The following is an 18,268-nucleotide window of genomic DNA, read 5'->3' on the forward strand; positions in this document are numbered from 1 at the left end:
ATTTCAGTGCAAGTGGATGACATGACAAGTAGCAAAAGGCAGTGCAATATGTGTGTAAGTGGGGTCAAATGTTCATAGCAAATTTAAAAATAAAAAAAATAAACCAATGTAGCAGCATCATAGTGTAAACTAAGGTTATTTGTGCAAGAGTCAATCAGCTGCCCTTAGGTTATTAGAGGGTGGGGGTGGAAGGAAGAGGCTCTCTACGATTCCCCTATAGAAAGTTAAGAGGATGGATTTGTGGGAGATGAGCCTTCCTCAACTGTGGGAGGAAGTGCTGAGGTTTTTGGACTTTCTTGGCCAGGTTCTGTTGGTGGTGTCGATAGATCAAGATGGGTCATCTGTGATGTGGATACTAAGCGACTCCGTGATCTTGACCTGCTCCATTCATGGTGCTGTTGATGTGGTGATTGTCAACGATCACCTCTGTAGTCATTTGGGTGTGGAGAGATATGATGTTGTCCTGTCCGTGTCTGTGTGTTAGATAAACAACTGAATTATATTCAGATAAATAAACACAGAAAGCACACATTACTAGATAATTTTAAATCACATTTTTCATCTTGACATTTGTATTAAGATGCTAACCATCTTAAACGAGCTTGACAAGACTACTGCAATTCTGACCACAAATAATTTTGTTAAATAGCTCAAAAACAGCCATCTTTAAATAAAATATTTTTCCACCATATTCCATCTTATACCTGTTGTTATGTAGGTGAAGCCCAACCACTGACAGATGTAGCTGAACCACTGCCTCATTGTATAAACTGTGACAATCAACCATAAATGGCTTATATAACTCCATGACTACCACTATAAAGTTGTATGTTTGTTTTGCTTTGCACTCATTTTAGCTGATAATTAGTCTAGCTTACTTGTAGCCTAGGTATCTTGCTATAAACCAATCCAACCTGGACATACCTGTCAAATTATTTCCTACTGTCTTCCCGTTTAAATATTTAACCGTAATTGTCCCGTATTTGAATACTCTTTGCTTAGTTCATTGTGTATGTACCGAATGATTTGGATTAGCCTAAGCAACATACCGTTAGACCTAGCTTTACTGCTCCACTACCAACATTCTTTCGTGGCTACTGTTCTCATCAACGACAACGCATATATTCACGACGAAGTATAGCTTGCAGTCTTAAATACAACTTATATGAAAAGAATTAAGATATAGGGGTGTATAATCATTGTAAAACAAATCTTACCTTGACGTTGTCTTGCCGAGACACACCGGTCTCTCCAGGTTGGGTTGTAGACTCATTTGGCTTCAGACTGACGCGAGTCACGCGACGCCGGTTCAACGAATAACGTGATTGGCCAAATCAATTCAACAAGGTAACGACACAAGCGTTGATTGGATCTCACTCCGGCCAACGTTTGTGATCAGCTAGCGAAATTAAATCTATTTTTATACTTTAATGTGCAACAATTGGCGTTGGAAACAATCGGTAATCTTTTTGTGAATTATTCATACAGACAAATAAAAAAAATGAGCCAGACAGCTGCTGGGTAACTATCAAATCAAAAACTAAACGAGATAGACGGATTCGGCCCACCGCCTAGTGTGGACTTGGTCCGACCACTCCTGACTTCTAGCGCTATACGTGGGGTAATGTTATAATTACCAGAGCTTCTCAGTAATTTTAATCCTGCGCAAATCGGTCATGTCGGTAAGTTTCCCAGACTTTTTCTTTACAGCGTAATTACCTACTATTACCTATCTGCTGCTACTATTATACATTTTTGTGGCTGTCCCAATGTGGAGACTTGATTTGCACATTTCATAGAACACATTAAAATATTCAAATGATATATGTTGCATTTGTGAGAAAATAAATATAATGAATTCTGTAAAATTAGCACATAATATCGATCTAGGCCCCTGAATCGAAATGGCGACAGACTTTGCGATATCGGCAGACATCGTATCGCTGGCTAAGATAATCGATTTAAGATCGTATTGTGATGAAACTTATGGTTTTACACCTCTATTAGGTGTGCTATCTGGGATATTGCTTTTTATTTCTCTGGATTGTTTAATGGGTGCATATAAATCTTTTTTGTGTTCATTTTGTGAAAAACTTAAGAAAACATGTCAACATTATATTATTTAATGCATAATATAAACCTATTATGTGGTTAAAAAGGCAGAGCAAATGCACATGATCTGTGTGTGGTGCTTATCTGTCATGATGATGTTTCACCAATATGCCAAAACACACTACATCCATACTTAATGTTTTCATTGTCTTAATCTTGCACATAATATTAGTACAACATTTTGCAGGTTAACTGAGGTAACTTGTTCATGGTGTAATTTCTCTTTCAGGAGGAGCGTCTGCAGTGGAGATGGTGACTCTGCTGGTTCAAACAGGACTTTTTGATATGGCTGTGACTCTGTGTCAGACCTTTAACTTATCCCTCACACCTGTCTTTGAGGGACTCACCTTTAAGTATGTTGTGAATTATTATTATTATTATTATTATTATAGTCATAATAATTTAAAAAAAAAAAAAATCTTCAGATCTCAGGAGCTGATTATGTGTTGTAGGTGCATCAGACTGCAGTATAAAGGTGATCAGGACCAGACAGAGGCATGGAACTGGCTCGCAGCCAATCAGCTGCCGACTATTATCTCTACCAAAGAGTCTAGGTTTGTTGAACACTACTATTTTTTATTTTATTTTTTTTTTTTTACGAAGTTAAAGTTTTGTGTGAAATGTAGTAAATATAGTAATAATTAAAAGTTGATAAAATTAACCATTTTATTTACCATATTAAATGGTCAGATATAGGCATTATATCTGCCTATCGGCCACCTTGCTCTTTGAATATAGGCATCGGCCATTAAAAAAAAAAAAACATATCAGTTGACCACTACAATACATTCAGTTATATATCTTCATTAAGTCAATTTATAATCTCCACACAGTGCAACCGATGAAGCCTGGCGTCTTTTAGCTTATTATCTGGAGAATCATCCATCACAAAATGCTCAATATCATCGCTGTGTCATCAACAAGCTACTGTCACATGGAGTACCGCTGCCTGATTGGCTGATTAATGCATACAAGGTGAGTGGATGCTTTCGGTGTTTACATCCAGTGTTACATTCAGATCATAACCCCAAGATGTCGTTATATTTCTTAAGGGCTGGGTGGTATGACAGTGGTGTGTGTGTGTGTGTGTGTGTGTGTGTACACTGATCAGCCACAACATTAAAACCACCTGCCTAATATTGTGTAGGTCCCCCTCCCAAAACAGTGCCAACTTCTCACCACAATTGTACAGAGCGGTTAAACTGTACATTTTGTCAGTTCAAACCAGTCTGGCCATTCTCTGTTGACCTCTCACATCAACAAGGCATTTCCATCCACAGAACTGTCGCTCACTGATTGTTTTTTGTTTTTGGCACCATGCGATCAGCAGTTACCGAAATACTCTAACCAGCCCGTCTGGCACTAACAATCATCCATGCGATTATCTAATCAGCTAATTGTGTGGCAGCAGTGCAGTGCATACAATCAGGCAGATATGGGTCTGTAGCTTCAGTTAATGTTCACATCAACCATCAGAATGGGGAAAAATGTGATCTCCATGATTTGGACCATGGCATGATTGGTGCCTCCTTGCTCGCATGCGATTTTTTTTTTTTTTTTTTTTTTTTTTTTTTTTTTTCTCCAGTTCTACCCACAAATGTTCTATTGGACTGAGGTCAGGGCTTTGTGATGGGCACTCCAATACCTTGACTTTGTTCTCCTTAAGTCATTTTGCCAAAACTTTGGCGGTTGCTTGGGGTCATTGACCATTTGGAAGACCCATTTGCGACAGAGCTTTAACTTAATGGCTGATGTCTTGAGATTTTGCTTCGATATATCTACATAATTTTCCTTCCTCATGATGCCATCTATTTTGTGACAAGCACCCCCCTCAAAATGATGCTGACACTCCCATGCTTCACGGTTGGGATGGTGTTCTTCGGCATGCAAGTCTCACCCTTTTTCCTCCAAACAAAACAATGGTCATTATGGCCAAGCAGTTCGATCTTTGTTTAATCAGACCAGAGGACATTTCTCCAGAAAGTAAGATCTTTGTCCCCATGTGCACTTGCAAGTATTCTGGCTTTTTATGGTGGTTTTGGAGCAGTGCTTCTTCCTTGCTGAGCAGCCTTTAAGGTTATGTTGATATAGGACTTGTTTTACTGTGGATATAGATACTTGTCTACCTGTTTCATCCAGCATCTTCACAAGGGCCTTTGTTGTTGTTCTGGGAATGATTTGCACTTTTTGCACCAAGTTACGTTCATCTTAATAAGACTGAATGCGTCTCCTTCCTGAGCGGATGGCTGCATGGTCCCATGGTGTTTATAATTGCAAACTATTGTTTGTAGACATGAACGTAGTACCTTTTTAGGTGTTTGGAAATTGCTCCCAAGGATGAACCAGACTTGTGGAGGTCCAAAAAAGTTTTTCTGATGTCAAGCAAAGAGTCACTGAGTTTGAAGGTAGGCCTTAAAATACATCAACGGGAACATCTCAAATTGACTCCAATTAGCTAATTACCTAAATGCTTGACATATTTTTCTGGAATTTTCCAAGCTGCTTAAAGGCACAGGTAACTTGTATGTAAACCTCTGACCAACCAGACATGTGATTTAAAAGTGAAACAATCTATCTGTAAACAATTGTTGGAAAAATTACTCATGTCATGCACAAAGTTGATGCCCTAAACGACTTACAAATATATAGTTTGCTAATGTTAAATCTGTGGAGTGGTTATATATTTTTTTTTAATGACTTCAACCTCCGTGTATGTAAACTACTGACTTCAACTGTACTTAGTTTTGTCACAGTATCAAAATTTCAGTAGTCAGTACGCATTTTGACCTCAAAGTACGCTGGTATGATTTGTCACTCTAAACTACGCAAAAACCTGGTGACGCATCTTTGCACGCCCAGTACTCAAATCAAGCATCCGCAAAAGAGGAAGAGTTCGACCAATCTTAACACTGGGTTCATTCATCAAATAGCAAGCGGAGATGGTTGACAAATGTGCATATCATTAAAAAGAGACAGCAAATCGACAGCAACACAAAATCCTGCTCGATCCCCCTTCCACTACCGCCATTTTACTGATTTCGAGGATAGTACAGTAGTCCCTGTACGTCTAACGGGTTGGGGTGGATGTGTAAGTTTAAATATTGAACTTAATCCTATAAGAAAATACTCCATTCAAGATCACTCGGATAAGAGGAAGACATTATTCAGCCATGCAAATTATAAAATGCTCAAGTAATGCTGAACAATAAATCTTTATAAAATTGAAATCGCTATATGGTTAAGTGATTTATGAAAGTGCTGTGATTTTAAATAAATGTGCAAACATTTCCCCTGATTTGTAATGAGAATTGTTTATAAATCAACGTTTACGAAAATGTACCATGTACTGTACTGTAGTAATTTTATTTTGGCAGAATGAAGATATTAAAGACATACAGTAAATATTATTATTGTCCTAGTTTTGGTTAGATTGTGACCAGTTTTTACTCTAAAATACTGCCTTAACATGAATAGCACTAATGTGTGTGTGACTGAGTGCAGACCTGCTAATATTTGGAAAATATTTAACATTAATAACGTTATCCTAACGCTACGTAAATTGCAAGCTAGCATTTATCTAGAGGATATTTCATGCTGCTCTCTTTCACACACGGTGCACATAGAACAATGTCCTGATGAGCAAAACATGGTATGTTATTCATGCTTCGTTCTTCATTATTATTCAGCCATAATTTAGACCTATGAAATCATGGATGACTGACAAGCGCGAGTCTGGAGAAACGGGTGTTTATTTATTAATTCTCAGTGTTGAGAAACATTGCCTACATGTGTTACGTTATTGTGTTAATATAACTAATGTACCCAATTATGCTACATATTTATTTTGTATGAAAACTAGTGCATTAGTTACTTATGGATTAAAAAGTACCGTTGTCTCAGTGCTGCGGGAGCTGTCTCTTATGGAAAGCCAATATGGTCAGAATTCACATGTTTTGTATCTGCGTATTAAGCTTTGAAACGTCATTTTCTAAACGCTGTAAAGCGTTAAAGGGTTGGTTCACCCAAAAATGTCATTATCCCATAATTTACTAACCCTCAAGCCATCCTGTGTGTATATGACTTCTTTCAGCCAAACACAAGTTATATTAAACATCCTGGCTCTTCCAAACTTTATAGTGGGAGTGAATGGTACCATAGATTTTGAAGCCCAAAAAAGCACATCCATTCATCAAAAAAGTAATCCATGTGGCTCCAGGAGGCCTTCCGAAGCAAAGTGATGCATTTTTGTAGGAAAAACATCCAACTTTATAAACTATAATCACTGGCTTCCGGTAACATCGTCCACACGTTCACAAGTGTTGAGCTCTGGCATATGACGTAGGCGTAGTGTAAGGTCAGGTGAGAAGTGACGAACGCGGAAGCGCAGAGGATACAGGAAGCAAGTGATTATAGTTTATTAAGTTATAAATACGGATATTTTTCTTGGCTTTCCATAGTCTCTCATAAACACAAACGCGCATGCGCACACAGAGAAGATAATTGTAAGATGAAATGTGCTAGGTTTGAATTTTGTTCTTGCTTGTTTTTTTCTGTCAAAATGTCAAAGCATTTTGTATTATCCATCCGTGTTGTTAAAATTCATTAAATGACGGACACTTTACCATTAACACAACCCCTCGTTATATGTCGGACTTATACTTTATATTCTTTTTAGAATACGTTTTTCTCTTATTGAGAATATAAGCTTATAAGGTTTGCTCTTATTGGTCCTGTATTTATTGTTAACTGTTTCTATAAATATGTTTGTAATGGCTAACGTTTATTCAGCTAATGCTTGTCATGTTTATGTGCAATGATCAAATGAAAAGCCTTTAGCCTTACAAATATAAACCCTTTTTTTCTGTGGGATTTAGTATCATATTTGGATATTGGAATAATAAATAAGTATTTTAAATTAATCACATTACACACAATGTTCCTATTTTTTACTGTTTTAAAATTGTGGCTGTTACAGATTCAACCTCTAGAATGAACTCTTCTTCCTAAAATCTCAAGATTTGTGACCAGTTTGGGCATAAACCCTTTTCACTACATTCATTGTAGAACACAACTTGCCGTTAACTGCTGCAGACCATGCCGGACCACTGTTTAGGAAGATGTTTCCTGATTAGTGAGATGTGCCAGAACCAAGACTGCCGCCGTAGTAAAAATCCTGGCCAGGAATGATGATGAGCGCATTACAGAAGCAATGAAGCGGTCTCCATACAGTCTTGCTACAGATGGAAGCACAGATATATACCCCATTGTTGTTAGGATTTTTGATGCCAGTCTTGGGAGGGTATTTCTAATGTTGTTCCAGATTTGTGAATCAAGAGAGTCTACTGGGAGAGCAATATTTGAATTGCTTGGTGGTGAACTGAAGAAGAAAGGCATACCATGGTCAAATTATGTCAGCTTTGCATCTGATAATGCTGCAGTCATGCAAGATTTTGGGAAAGACGTAGCAGCATTTTTGAAGGCACAAAATCCACAAATCTACCTAGTTGGTTGTGCCTGCCACCTGATACATCTAGCTGCAGAGAGGGCATCTAGGCAGCTTAGTGTGAACATTGAAGACTTCCCTATCACCATATATTACTATCTGGACAAAAGCAGCAAAAGAAAGTCATGTCTACGTGACATACAGATCATGTGTGATGCAGAGGTCAGGAAGATCCTCAAGCTAACCTCCACAAGATGGCTGTCTCTGAGGCAGTGTGTGAACAGTCTACTGCAACAGTGGGATCCCTCTTACTGTTTTCTTTCAAAATGAAATGAATGCAGGAAAGAAAAAGACAGAGCCCTCAGGTTCCTCAAAGTTGCCAAAGCCTCCATCTGGTCTTGCCCAGAAGCCTAAGCTTCACCCTCCACCAGCATACCAGCTACAAAGCTGGTCCCATCAAAGTTGCCCACACCTCTGTATGGTTCTACCCAGAAGCCTAAAGCCACACCACTTACCAGTCTACCAGAAGTTAAAGCTCCTGGACACCTTGCTGCAGAGTTTGACAGTTGCTGCCAGATTCCTCTTCAAGCAAAATGAAATTGGAAAGAGAGCTCTAAAAGAAAAAACTAAACCTGAAAGAACCAAGAAGAGAAAAGGGATCTGACAAAACCTGAAAAGATACTTAAGTCAAGTGGTTTTTATTGTCGTTCAACCATATACAGTTAGTACAGTACACAGTGAAACGAGACTACATTCCTCCTGGACCACGGTGCTACATAAAACAACATAGGACAAACACAGAACCACATGAGACTACACAACTAAATAACATGCCTATATAAAGTGCACGTGCAAACGTGTGCAAAAAGTACGGGACAGTACAATAAATTACAAAAAATTAACAGGACAATGGGCACAGTGAGAGACAGTGCAGCACCGACCAGTACACAGTAGTGCAAAAAGATGACAGTTTCTAAAAATGCCAAATGTAAACATAACATACTATGAGATAGTGTTCTATGTACATAGCAGTTATTGAGGTTATTGACAATGAATTAAAGTGCAACTCAAGACAACTCAGGACTCCCCACTGGGGAGACAAAGGCAGTCGGCGTGGTGCTGGCCACCCACCCCCTCGTGTACCGTTCCGGCCTTCATAGGTGCTCGCTAACAGCACTTGCCCCTACAGTCTGTTAAGGCTAAATGGGGGATCTTTGTGTGTGTGTGTGTGTGTGTGTGTGTCAGTCCAGTCTCTGAGTATTAAGGAGTCTGATGGCTTGGGGGAAGAAGCTGTTACACAGTCTAGCCGTGAGGGATCGAATGCTTCGGTACCTCTTGCCAGACGGCAGGAGGGTAAAGAGTTTATGTGAGGGGTGTGTGGGGTCGTCCACAATGCTGGTTGCTTTGCGGATACAGTGTTTTTTGTAAATGTCTTTGATGGAGGGAAGAGAGACCCCAATGATCTTCTCAACTGTCCTCACTATCCTCTGCAGGGCTTTGCGGTCCGAAACGGTGCAAGTCCCAAACCAGGCAGTGATGCAGCTGCTCAGGATGCTCTCAATAGTCCCTCTATAGAATGTAGTGAGGATGGAGGGTGGGAGATGTGCTTTTCCTCAGCCTTCGAAGAAAGTAGAGATGCTGCTGGGCTTTATTGGTGATAGAGCTGGTGTTGAGGGACCAGGTGAGGTTCTCCGCCAAGTGAACACCAAGGAATTTGGTGCTCTTGACGATCTCCACAGAGGAGCAGTCGATGTTCAGCGGAGAGCGGTCACTGTGCTCTCCTAAAGTCAACAACCATCTCTTTTTTTTTTTTTTTTTTTTTTTTTTGTGTTCACATTCAGACCGGTTGTTGGCTCCACACTAGAGGTCGACCGATATTGGGGGGTTTTTTCAGGCCGATGCTGATCTTTTGAAATCCGGGTCGGCCAATGGCCGATTAATGCTGCCGATTTATTTTGGCCGATAAGTGCTTGTTTTTAACCTCTTATTTGAACCTTTTATTTGAAAGATAAAATGTAACCAATAATTACTTAAGACAGACAAAATTTCTTAACAAATACATTTATTGAACACTTGACCAATCTGCACTTGTACACTTAAATTAAAAATGTATAATGTAAAAACATATTGTATAAATAATGTATAACAAATATATTAAATAAACAAAGCAGGTGTTACGAACTGCTCCGAGAGACTAAGGTTGAGATCCAAATGCAGCTTTAATTAAGGGGCAATCCAGACATGGAATCCAATATTCAGAGCATCCAAGAGAAGCACAGGCATAACTAGGGATGGGTATCGTTAAGGTTTAATGGTATTACTACTCTTACCGATACTGCTTATCGATCCGGTACTTTAACGGTATTCTTAATGGTTCTTATTGTTTTATTTATATATATATTATTACACAAAGATAAACGTTATATAGGCACAGTGATTTAATTTCAGAAAGATCTACTAACATTACTGTTCAGGTGTGGTCTAAAAAGAAATCTAATAAAGTAATCAATTGTAAAATAACACTGCACAGTTTATCATAGATTAATGCTTATTAATGCAGGTTATTCATTCAAGAGCTGTAAGTGATTTTCTCTTTGTCTTTTGTTGTTTGATTCGCAGTAATGGCTCAATCGTCAGCATGTTCATTAGACAGCTTCCCCTTTAAGACCGAGTTCAGATCTAATAGACTCCTGATGCGCCATATTTTCTCCCAACTATTTCCATAACTATGTCCATTTAAGACATAAACTGTGTTTAAGTGAATCTCCAAGCCGGTCGTTTTGACATATTTTTGTGTATAATTGATCGTTTAGACGCGCACATGAAACCCAAAGTAGCCTATACTTTGCTTGTCTCGTTGTGGTCTGTTTCGGAGCGCGCGCCGCCTTGGGAACGGTATCTCTTGCACTCTTTTTATTATTAAACGCTTCCCGCAATTTAGCAACAGTAGCTAGACTGCATTTTACAGCAATCACCGATCGTGCTGATTCTGACGTTAAGTTTGAGTTTTAGGAAGGAATGTCAGTGCACCGCTGCGAAGGGAAGGAAGTTGTGCTAGACAGAATGCGACTTATGTATAAATATTCTTTTTATAATCTTTGGAAGGCGAAATCTAAAATAAAATCAGACTAATAATCACGGATCTAAACCAGGCTACGTTTGAATGTTTAGTTCTGTCACTCATTAAGCAGGGCTCTTGTTGTGCTCGATCTCTCTCTCTCTCCGACTGCGAATAGCTAAATTGCATCAGACAAATGGTTTCATATTATTATACATAGAAATGGCTGGCGAGATAAAATAACTTTCTCTTTATAGCAATAATAAATGTATTTTCTTAATTTCTCCAGTACCGACAGCAGAACCGATAACGTCCGAGCTTACCAAAGCCAGTCCTTCAATAGCCTATAGTGCGTTGGTATCTTTTTTTATTACTTATTTCTCTGCATTGAGTGACAACCCTCTCAAATATAAGACACACAAACAGAACAAATAAAAGTCTCAGATTCACTGTCTGTAATTGCTAAATTCTTGCTTACTTATTGTGACATGATAGCAACCCTTCTGCTGTGATAATGCAACTTCAACTACGCTATCAATATCCAAAGTAGCCGAACGTCATGTCGCGTTTTTTCTCGAAGTTGGCAGTAACATATCAAAAGTTTTTAATTAAATATAAATAAGTTATACAAATGTAATCCTTACTGTTTTCTCCAAGGAGCTTAGCTCCTTCCTTAGGCACTGGATGAGGTCTGCTCACTCTGCTGGAAAATGACTCTAGGGGCAGTGTGCGTCGAACACGTGTTCCACAACAACACTAGGCTGCCCACAGATGCGCCTGCCTAATAATCGGCTTGATATACTTGGATATTGGCCGATGCCGATTATGTTAAAAAATGCTAAAAATCGGCCGACCTTTACTCTACACCAGTCTGTTAGCCGCTGCACCTCCTCTCCGTATGCTGACTCGTTGTTCTTGCTGATGAGACCCACCACGGTCATGTCATCGGCGAACTTAATGTGGTTTGAGCTGTGCATTGCTGCACAGATGTGAGTCAGCAGAGTGAACAGCAGTGGACTGAGCACACAGCCCTGGGGGGCCCCAGTGCTCCATGTGGTGGTGGTGGAGGTGATGTTACCAATCCGGACTGACTGAGGTCTCCCAGTCAGGAAGTCCAGGATCCAGTTGCAGAGGGAGGTGTCCAGGCCCAGCAGGTTCAGCTTTCCAATGAGGTGCTGAGGAATTATTGTGTTGAATGCTGAGCTGAAGTCTATGAACAGCATTCGAACATTTGAGTCCTTTTTATCTAGGTGGGTGAGGGCCAGATGGAGGGTGGTGGCGATGGCGTCGTCTGTTGGACGGTTTGGATGATACGCAAACTAGAGTGGGTCTAATGAGGGGGGCAGCTGGGTCTTAATGTGCCTCATGACGAGCCTTTCAAAGCACTTCATGATGAAGGGTGTAAGTGCAACGGGATGGTAGTTATTGAGGCAGGACACTGAAGACTTCTTTGGCATGGGGACGATGGTGGTGGCCTTGAAGCATGTTGGAATGACGGCGCTGCTCAGAGATGTTGAATATGTCGGTAAGAACCTCTGCCAGCTGGTCTGCACATCCTGGCACTCTGCAAGGAAGTTTCAGTTTCTCACCAACCTCATATCAAGTGTATTCACTCTTTCTGAAGAGAGCCATACCTATTTTTGACATCGGCAACCAAATACTTCAAAAAGAAGAGCCATGCATAACATATCTTGCTTCCAACTTTGGAGCTGCAACTGGAAAAGGTATTGCTTTCATTCTTTAAGCCTGAGCATGTGATCACTATGATGAATTAAATTGGTAGAGGTATCAAGCCAACCAGCACAAGTGAAAATCAGCTACCTGATGAGGAACTCTGTTGGCCATGACACTCAAACCTTTATTCAATGCCAAGGTAACCTAGAGCTGAATCCATTTTTCAGAGATGTTAGGAAGATCTATTCATCTGCAGCTGACTACGTGGTTTCCAAATATCCATTTGGAGATGAGCTGCTTATGCATGCTGTTGTGCCAGACATGGCAAAGAGGCAATTTTTGAAATTCTGTTCTCACCGATTCTTTATCTGTCGCTTTCCTTCTATTCTGCCTGAAGAGATCACTGTGGATCAAGTGGAAGATGAGTTCCGGATGTATCAAACCACCAGCTTTGACGACAGCCCCAATACAGAGCCAGCCTCAGCACTGACATAAGTGCCTTGGTGACAAGAAAGGTGAGCATGGCTGCAAAAGGGGGCTGTCTGTGACATGGAAAGCTTTAGTGATGCTCTGCTCAGAAAGCCTACCGTAATTTCCGGACTATAAGCTGCAACTTTTTTCCCACACTTTGAACCTAGCGGCTTATACAATGACGCGGCTAATATATGGATTTTTCCCACTTTCAAATTTTATTAAAAAAAAAAAATTCTGTGACGTGCTCAGTTTTTTGCCGGCGTGAAGCTTTCATTAGACCAATGAAATTGCCGAACGGGTTAAGGTCAAAACAACTTTTTCTGTTTACCGTTTAGATTAAATCGAGCGCGCTCAAACTTCCCATCATTCTGATTACGGTAGTAATTTTGTCACCCTCACCATGGCAAAGACATGGAGAAACGCATATGATGCTGCTTTCAAGTTGAAGGCGATTGATCTGGCTGTTGCACGGGAGCTTGGTCTTAATGAGTCGATGATAAGACGCTGGAAACAGCAGCGTGAGGAATTGACTCAGTGCAAAAAGACAACTAAATCTGAGGCTATTCAACTCCGACACCGAAGGAGATGACTTCAGTGGTTTCAGTGCACAGGACGAGGAAGATAGTGACCAATGACTTTCTTGGTAGGCTACTGTTTACTGCAAATGTTTTATTACAAGCCGTGTGTGGCAGCGGGGGCGTGGTCAGGCGCCCGTCCGGGAGAGAAAAGCTGTACCAGTGTGACAGTTTTCAGCAGGGCACTTGACGTTCCAGGTAAGGCTTTTAATGGCCACAGCAATGTTTACAATCAATTTTATAAAGTTTCTCAATTCTTCTATGCGCCAACACTAGTCACTCTCTCAGCTCTGTGGCTGCTGCATTTTTATGCCGCTCTCCCCATGCTTACTGAAATTAGACACCGGTGTTAGACATAATTTAGCTCAGGTGTAAGCGCCCTTACCGCTTTTCTCTCCCGGATGGGCGCTTGACCACGCCCCCGCTGCCACACCGTGTTTCGTTAAAGCCGGAGTAAAGTTCATTTGTTTCAATGTACCGGTAGGCACCTGCAGCTTATAGACAGGTGCGGCTTATTTATGTTTAAAATAATATTTTATTGAAAAATCAGTGGGTGCGGCTTATATTCAGGTGCGCTCAATAGTCCGGAAATTACGGTAAGTCAAATGCCACTGCAAGTAGAGGTGATGAATGATGCAAAATGGCATCTCAAGTCAGATTATTCACACATGCGCACAAATGGCTGTCACTTTCTAAATGTAAATATGCCTTTAATAATATATTGTGCTTTTGAAAACACGTTATTTTTAATAATTTAATAATTTAGTTTAATAATTATTCTTTTCCTGAATTTTCCTTAAAAAAAAATGTAAGTTTAATTTCATCATCATAAATGATGTCTAGTCAATAAATTTTTACCTTTTAACAAGTGAAAATAGAACTTTTCGACATGTCATTGCATTTTTTGACAAACTTTTTTGGTTTGGCTTGTGATATTTGATTTATTATTATTATTATTATTATTATTACATTTTACTATACAGTTGTAATATATTTTTATTACATTTCTTCAATTTCAGGCATCTTGATTTTATTTTGAATCGTGCTTTTATTATGAAGAGTGTTTTTTGTCGGATACTTCACTTTTCCTGATTAAACCGTTCACTTCATGGTTCAGTGTGATCATTGAAGATTTTTATGTCACGTCTGACATCTCATATCTTTACACTGACCTGTGAGTCTGACAAATGAAATGTAGGACACAATTTTGGAGTTTATATTTTAGATATTTAGATTACTGGTGTTGGTGTATGCGGAAATTATGAAAATTGTTATGTTTTAAATTGTATTACTATGACGCACTTTGGTCAAGTCTGTTGTTTTAAATGCTATATAAGTTGAGTTGAGATTAAAGCACAAATGCTGTGATTTATATAAATATATACTTGTGCTGCGTGGTTCACGATGGATAAGTGTTCTGTTCTGTCAAATCATACAACGTGAATGATTCTTACTGTCTGTGGAGTTTCTAGTGTTTGTGCGGTCGGATTTATTTAAAGTATGCAGCTCTTCCACAGCAAGATTGCAGCCTTTAGCGGTTTAATAAATCACACTAGGACATGTCATGATTATAATTTGATTAATTGTCCATTTCAGTGTAATGGAGCACGTGTTCACAATAAGCCTGTGAGCATTTTAAAGCTGCCGTGTGTCAATCATACTGCACGCTGGTACCGGTTAGAGTCGGTGCTCAGTACTGCAGATACACTGGCATCATTGCATCTTTTTTATTTTTTTATTGACTTTGTACCAAAGTACAGGTACTTTTAACAGCACTACATACATGCATACAGTACGCAGCATAAATGAGTACACCCCCTCTGAAACCTAACAAGTTCAGCTCTTTCTCTTTACAAATAAAGACTTATTTGATGTTGATGTATAATTTAATGTTCAAGAAACTCTGGTTTATCAGATACTAATGAAATGTCAATACTAAACAAGAACAAATTACAATAATTAATATAATTATATATTATGAAAGGCCATGTGCTAAAAATTAGTATACCCTCCTAAAAGTTATAATATAAAACCTAAAATGTGACTCATGAACTTGTACACTTGATGTCAAGATGGGTCAGGGCAGTTTTAAAAGTTGAGGACTTTCTAAGTACTAAAATACTTAGAAACCCTTATTCCAAAATGGATTGATTTAATTATTTTCCCCAAAATTCTACAAACAATACCCCATAACGACAATTTGAAGTTTGTTTGAAATCCTTGCAAATTTATTAAAAATAAAACGTGAACAAAATCACATGTACATAAGTATTCACACCTTTGCTGAATACTTTGTTGAAGCACCTTTGGCACCAATTACAGCAAGTCTTTGTGTATGATGCTACAAGCTTGGCACACCTATTTTTGGGCAGTTTCTCCCATTCTTTGCAAGACCTCTCAAGCTCCATCAGGTTGGATGGGGAGCGTTGGTGCACAGACATTTTCAGATCGCTCCAGAGATGTTCAATCGGGTTCAAGTCTGGGCTTTGGCTGGGCCACTCAAGGACATTCAGAGTTGTCCCGTAGCCACTTTGTTATCTTGGCTGTGTGCTTAGGGTCATTGTCCTGTTTGAAGATGAACATTCGCCTCAGTCTGAGGTCCAGAGCGCTCTGGAGCAGGTTTTCATCAAGGATGTCTCTGTACATTGCAGCATTCATCTTTCCCTAGATCCTGACTAGTCTCCCAGTTCCTGCCGCTGAAAAGCATCCCCACAGCATGATGTTGCCACCACTATGCTTCACTGTAGGGATGGTATTGGCCAGGTGATGAGCGGTGCCTGGTTTCCTCCAGTCATGACACTTGCCATTCAGGCCAAAAAGTTGAACCATACCAGAGAATTTTGTTTCTCATGGTCTGAGAGTCCTTCAGGTGCCTTTTGGCAAACTCCAGGCGGGCTGTCATGTGCCTTTTACTGAGGAGTGGCTTCAGTCTGGCCACTCTACCATGCAGGCCTGATTGGTGGAGTGCTGCATTGATGGTTGTTCTTCTGGAAGGTTCTCCTCTCTACACAGAGAAACGCTGGAGCTCTGTCAGACTCCAGTGGTAATGGACCTAAAAAGTCAAGTAAAATGTATTTGTATAGCACTTTTCACAAGATTTGTTGTTGTTTTAAAGCAGCTGTAAATGATATTATGCTATAACAGAAAATGAATGAATATAATGCCAATATTAGTTAATTAAGTTTAGAACAATTAGTGATTCAAATTAATAAACTAAGTGTTGTGGGTCAATGGTTTAACAAAATGATTTTGTATGAACTAAGTTTTAGTTTTATGGCAGGTAACTCCATCCTGAGCTCATGTTTCAGACAGTGGCTCATGAAAAATGTAATGTCTTTGCGTTTGCATCAGTTCATTCTCTGTAATGTCCATCTTAGTAGACTGAGGTTAAGTCTGGCTGGCACGCTGCAGTTGGTAATCATCACTCAGTGACACAGTGGGAATCGGACATCAGACAGGACCAGAGATATTATCCAGAGGTTTAGACGGAAATAAATCGTATAAAAATGTTCTTCTAAAAATCTTTGTTTGTGTTCAGCAGAAGAAAGTCCCACACATCTGGAATTGTATGTGGTGAGTAAATTATTTGAGAATTTCCATTTATTTTTCACTCATAGTACAAGTTGGAAACTCTGAATAATATGAAAACTCCTAGTTCTCTCACTTCTGTGAAGTGCTAGAAAACTTACTTGAAATTCCTTGATTTTAATTAATTCATACCATTATGAACCATTTGTTAGTGGTGGGTGATAGGGGCTTAACGGTTCTCTGTAAAAATTAAAACCCTACAGTTTGCCACCCACGGTTCGGTAAGCACTGGCACCGCGTTTCACCAAGTTTATTTACGTGTCTGGAGCACAAGGTTTTGCAATGAAATTTCAAATACTGCATACACTCCTTTTCCATTTTTAAACAGGCACTCAGTGCTATTTCGGACAGGTATAAAACAAGAACTAAAGTGATTGGGGTGTTTTTTGCCAACGTTGCTTTCCTACTCCGGTGACAAATGTGTGCATGTGATTAAATAACTTGAAACATGTCACAACATCCCTCATTTCCATTTTAATAGCAATGTTCCTTCTGTAGTGATATACAGCTTCCGAATACTGAATACATGTGCAGTAGAGTTTGAAATATATTTTGTTGGTGCATGTAGCGTAATAGTGCAGGTATCAAATTAAAATGTTAATTTAGTAATTGGAGAGAAGGTTTTTTTTTTTTTTTTTTTTTTTATACAGACCCTAATGAAAATTATCAATAGTTTTACTTCAGTCAGGTCATTTTTATTTGTATAGTGCTTTTCACAACACACATGGCTTTATTTATGCATGATTTCCTGTAAAGCTGCTCTGAAACAATGTATGTCTAAAATTTAAGTAATGTCTTTATGTAAAGAAAATGTATAGTCAGATTACTACTTTTAACTTAAAACTTGATTTTGATCATCAAGTCTCCTCACATTCATTCTCTTTCTGTCACATTCCTCATTGATAGGCCCAGGGGAGGGGTCTTTGTAGCCTCAGGTGTGAATGACATAAATATTCATGATCGTTCACGCCTCCTCGCATATTACCATTCAAAACTAAAAGTGTAATATAAAAGTTCAATTACTATATTCTTTTGTATGAATGAGTGATCAGGATGATTTTCACATCATTATGTAGCAAAAACTCTCGGCTACAAGATCCAGTTCTCAAAAGTCTTGTGGACAAATGATGATTATGTGTTATATGACCTTATTTCAATTACTTACAATTTTAATTTTTTCAAAAACCAAGCATAAACGTTATTTTCTCAAAAATACAAACATGTTCACACATGTTGCTCACAAATTATTGTAACCCAGTTTGTGCTGAATACAGTGTTATCAGACTTTAGCCATTAATGTGTTAAACAACTGAAAAAAGCACAAATGTCAAGGCATGTCAAAAC

At 39.1% G+C, this 18,268-nt stretch overlaps 1 protein-coding gene across 2 annotated transcripts in view; it reads left to right on the top strand.

The window, feature by feature from the left end:
* Positions 1-18,268, top strand: part of nup160 (nucleoporin 160) — a 105,644-nt gene that overhangs the window by 84,128 nt on the left and 3,248 nt on the right. For both annotated transcript variants that reach the window (XM_052122432.1, XM_052122433.1), the window contains exons 30-32: positions 2,342-2,465; positions 2,565-2,666; positions 2,946-3,087. In XM_052122432.1, the coding sequence (XP_051978392.1) occupies positions 2,342-2,465; positions 2,565-2,666; positions 2,946-3,087 (368 nt within the window). The remainder of the gene's footprint in view (positions 1-2,341; positions 2,466-2,564; positions 2,667-2,945; positions 3,088-18,268) is intronic.

Source organism: Xyrauchen texanus, chromosome 49 (genome assembly GCF_025860055.1).
Source record: "Xyrauchen texanus isolate HMW12.3.18 chromosome 49, RBS_HiC_50CHRs, whole genome shotgun sequence".
Taxonomy (NCBI): domain Eukaryota; kingdom Metazoa; phylum Chordata; class Actinopteri; order Cypriniformes; family Catostomidae; genus Xyrauchen; species Xyrauchen texanus.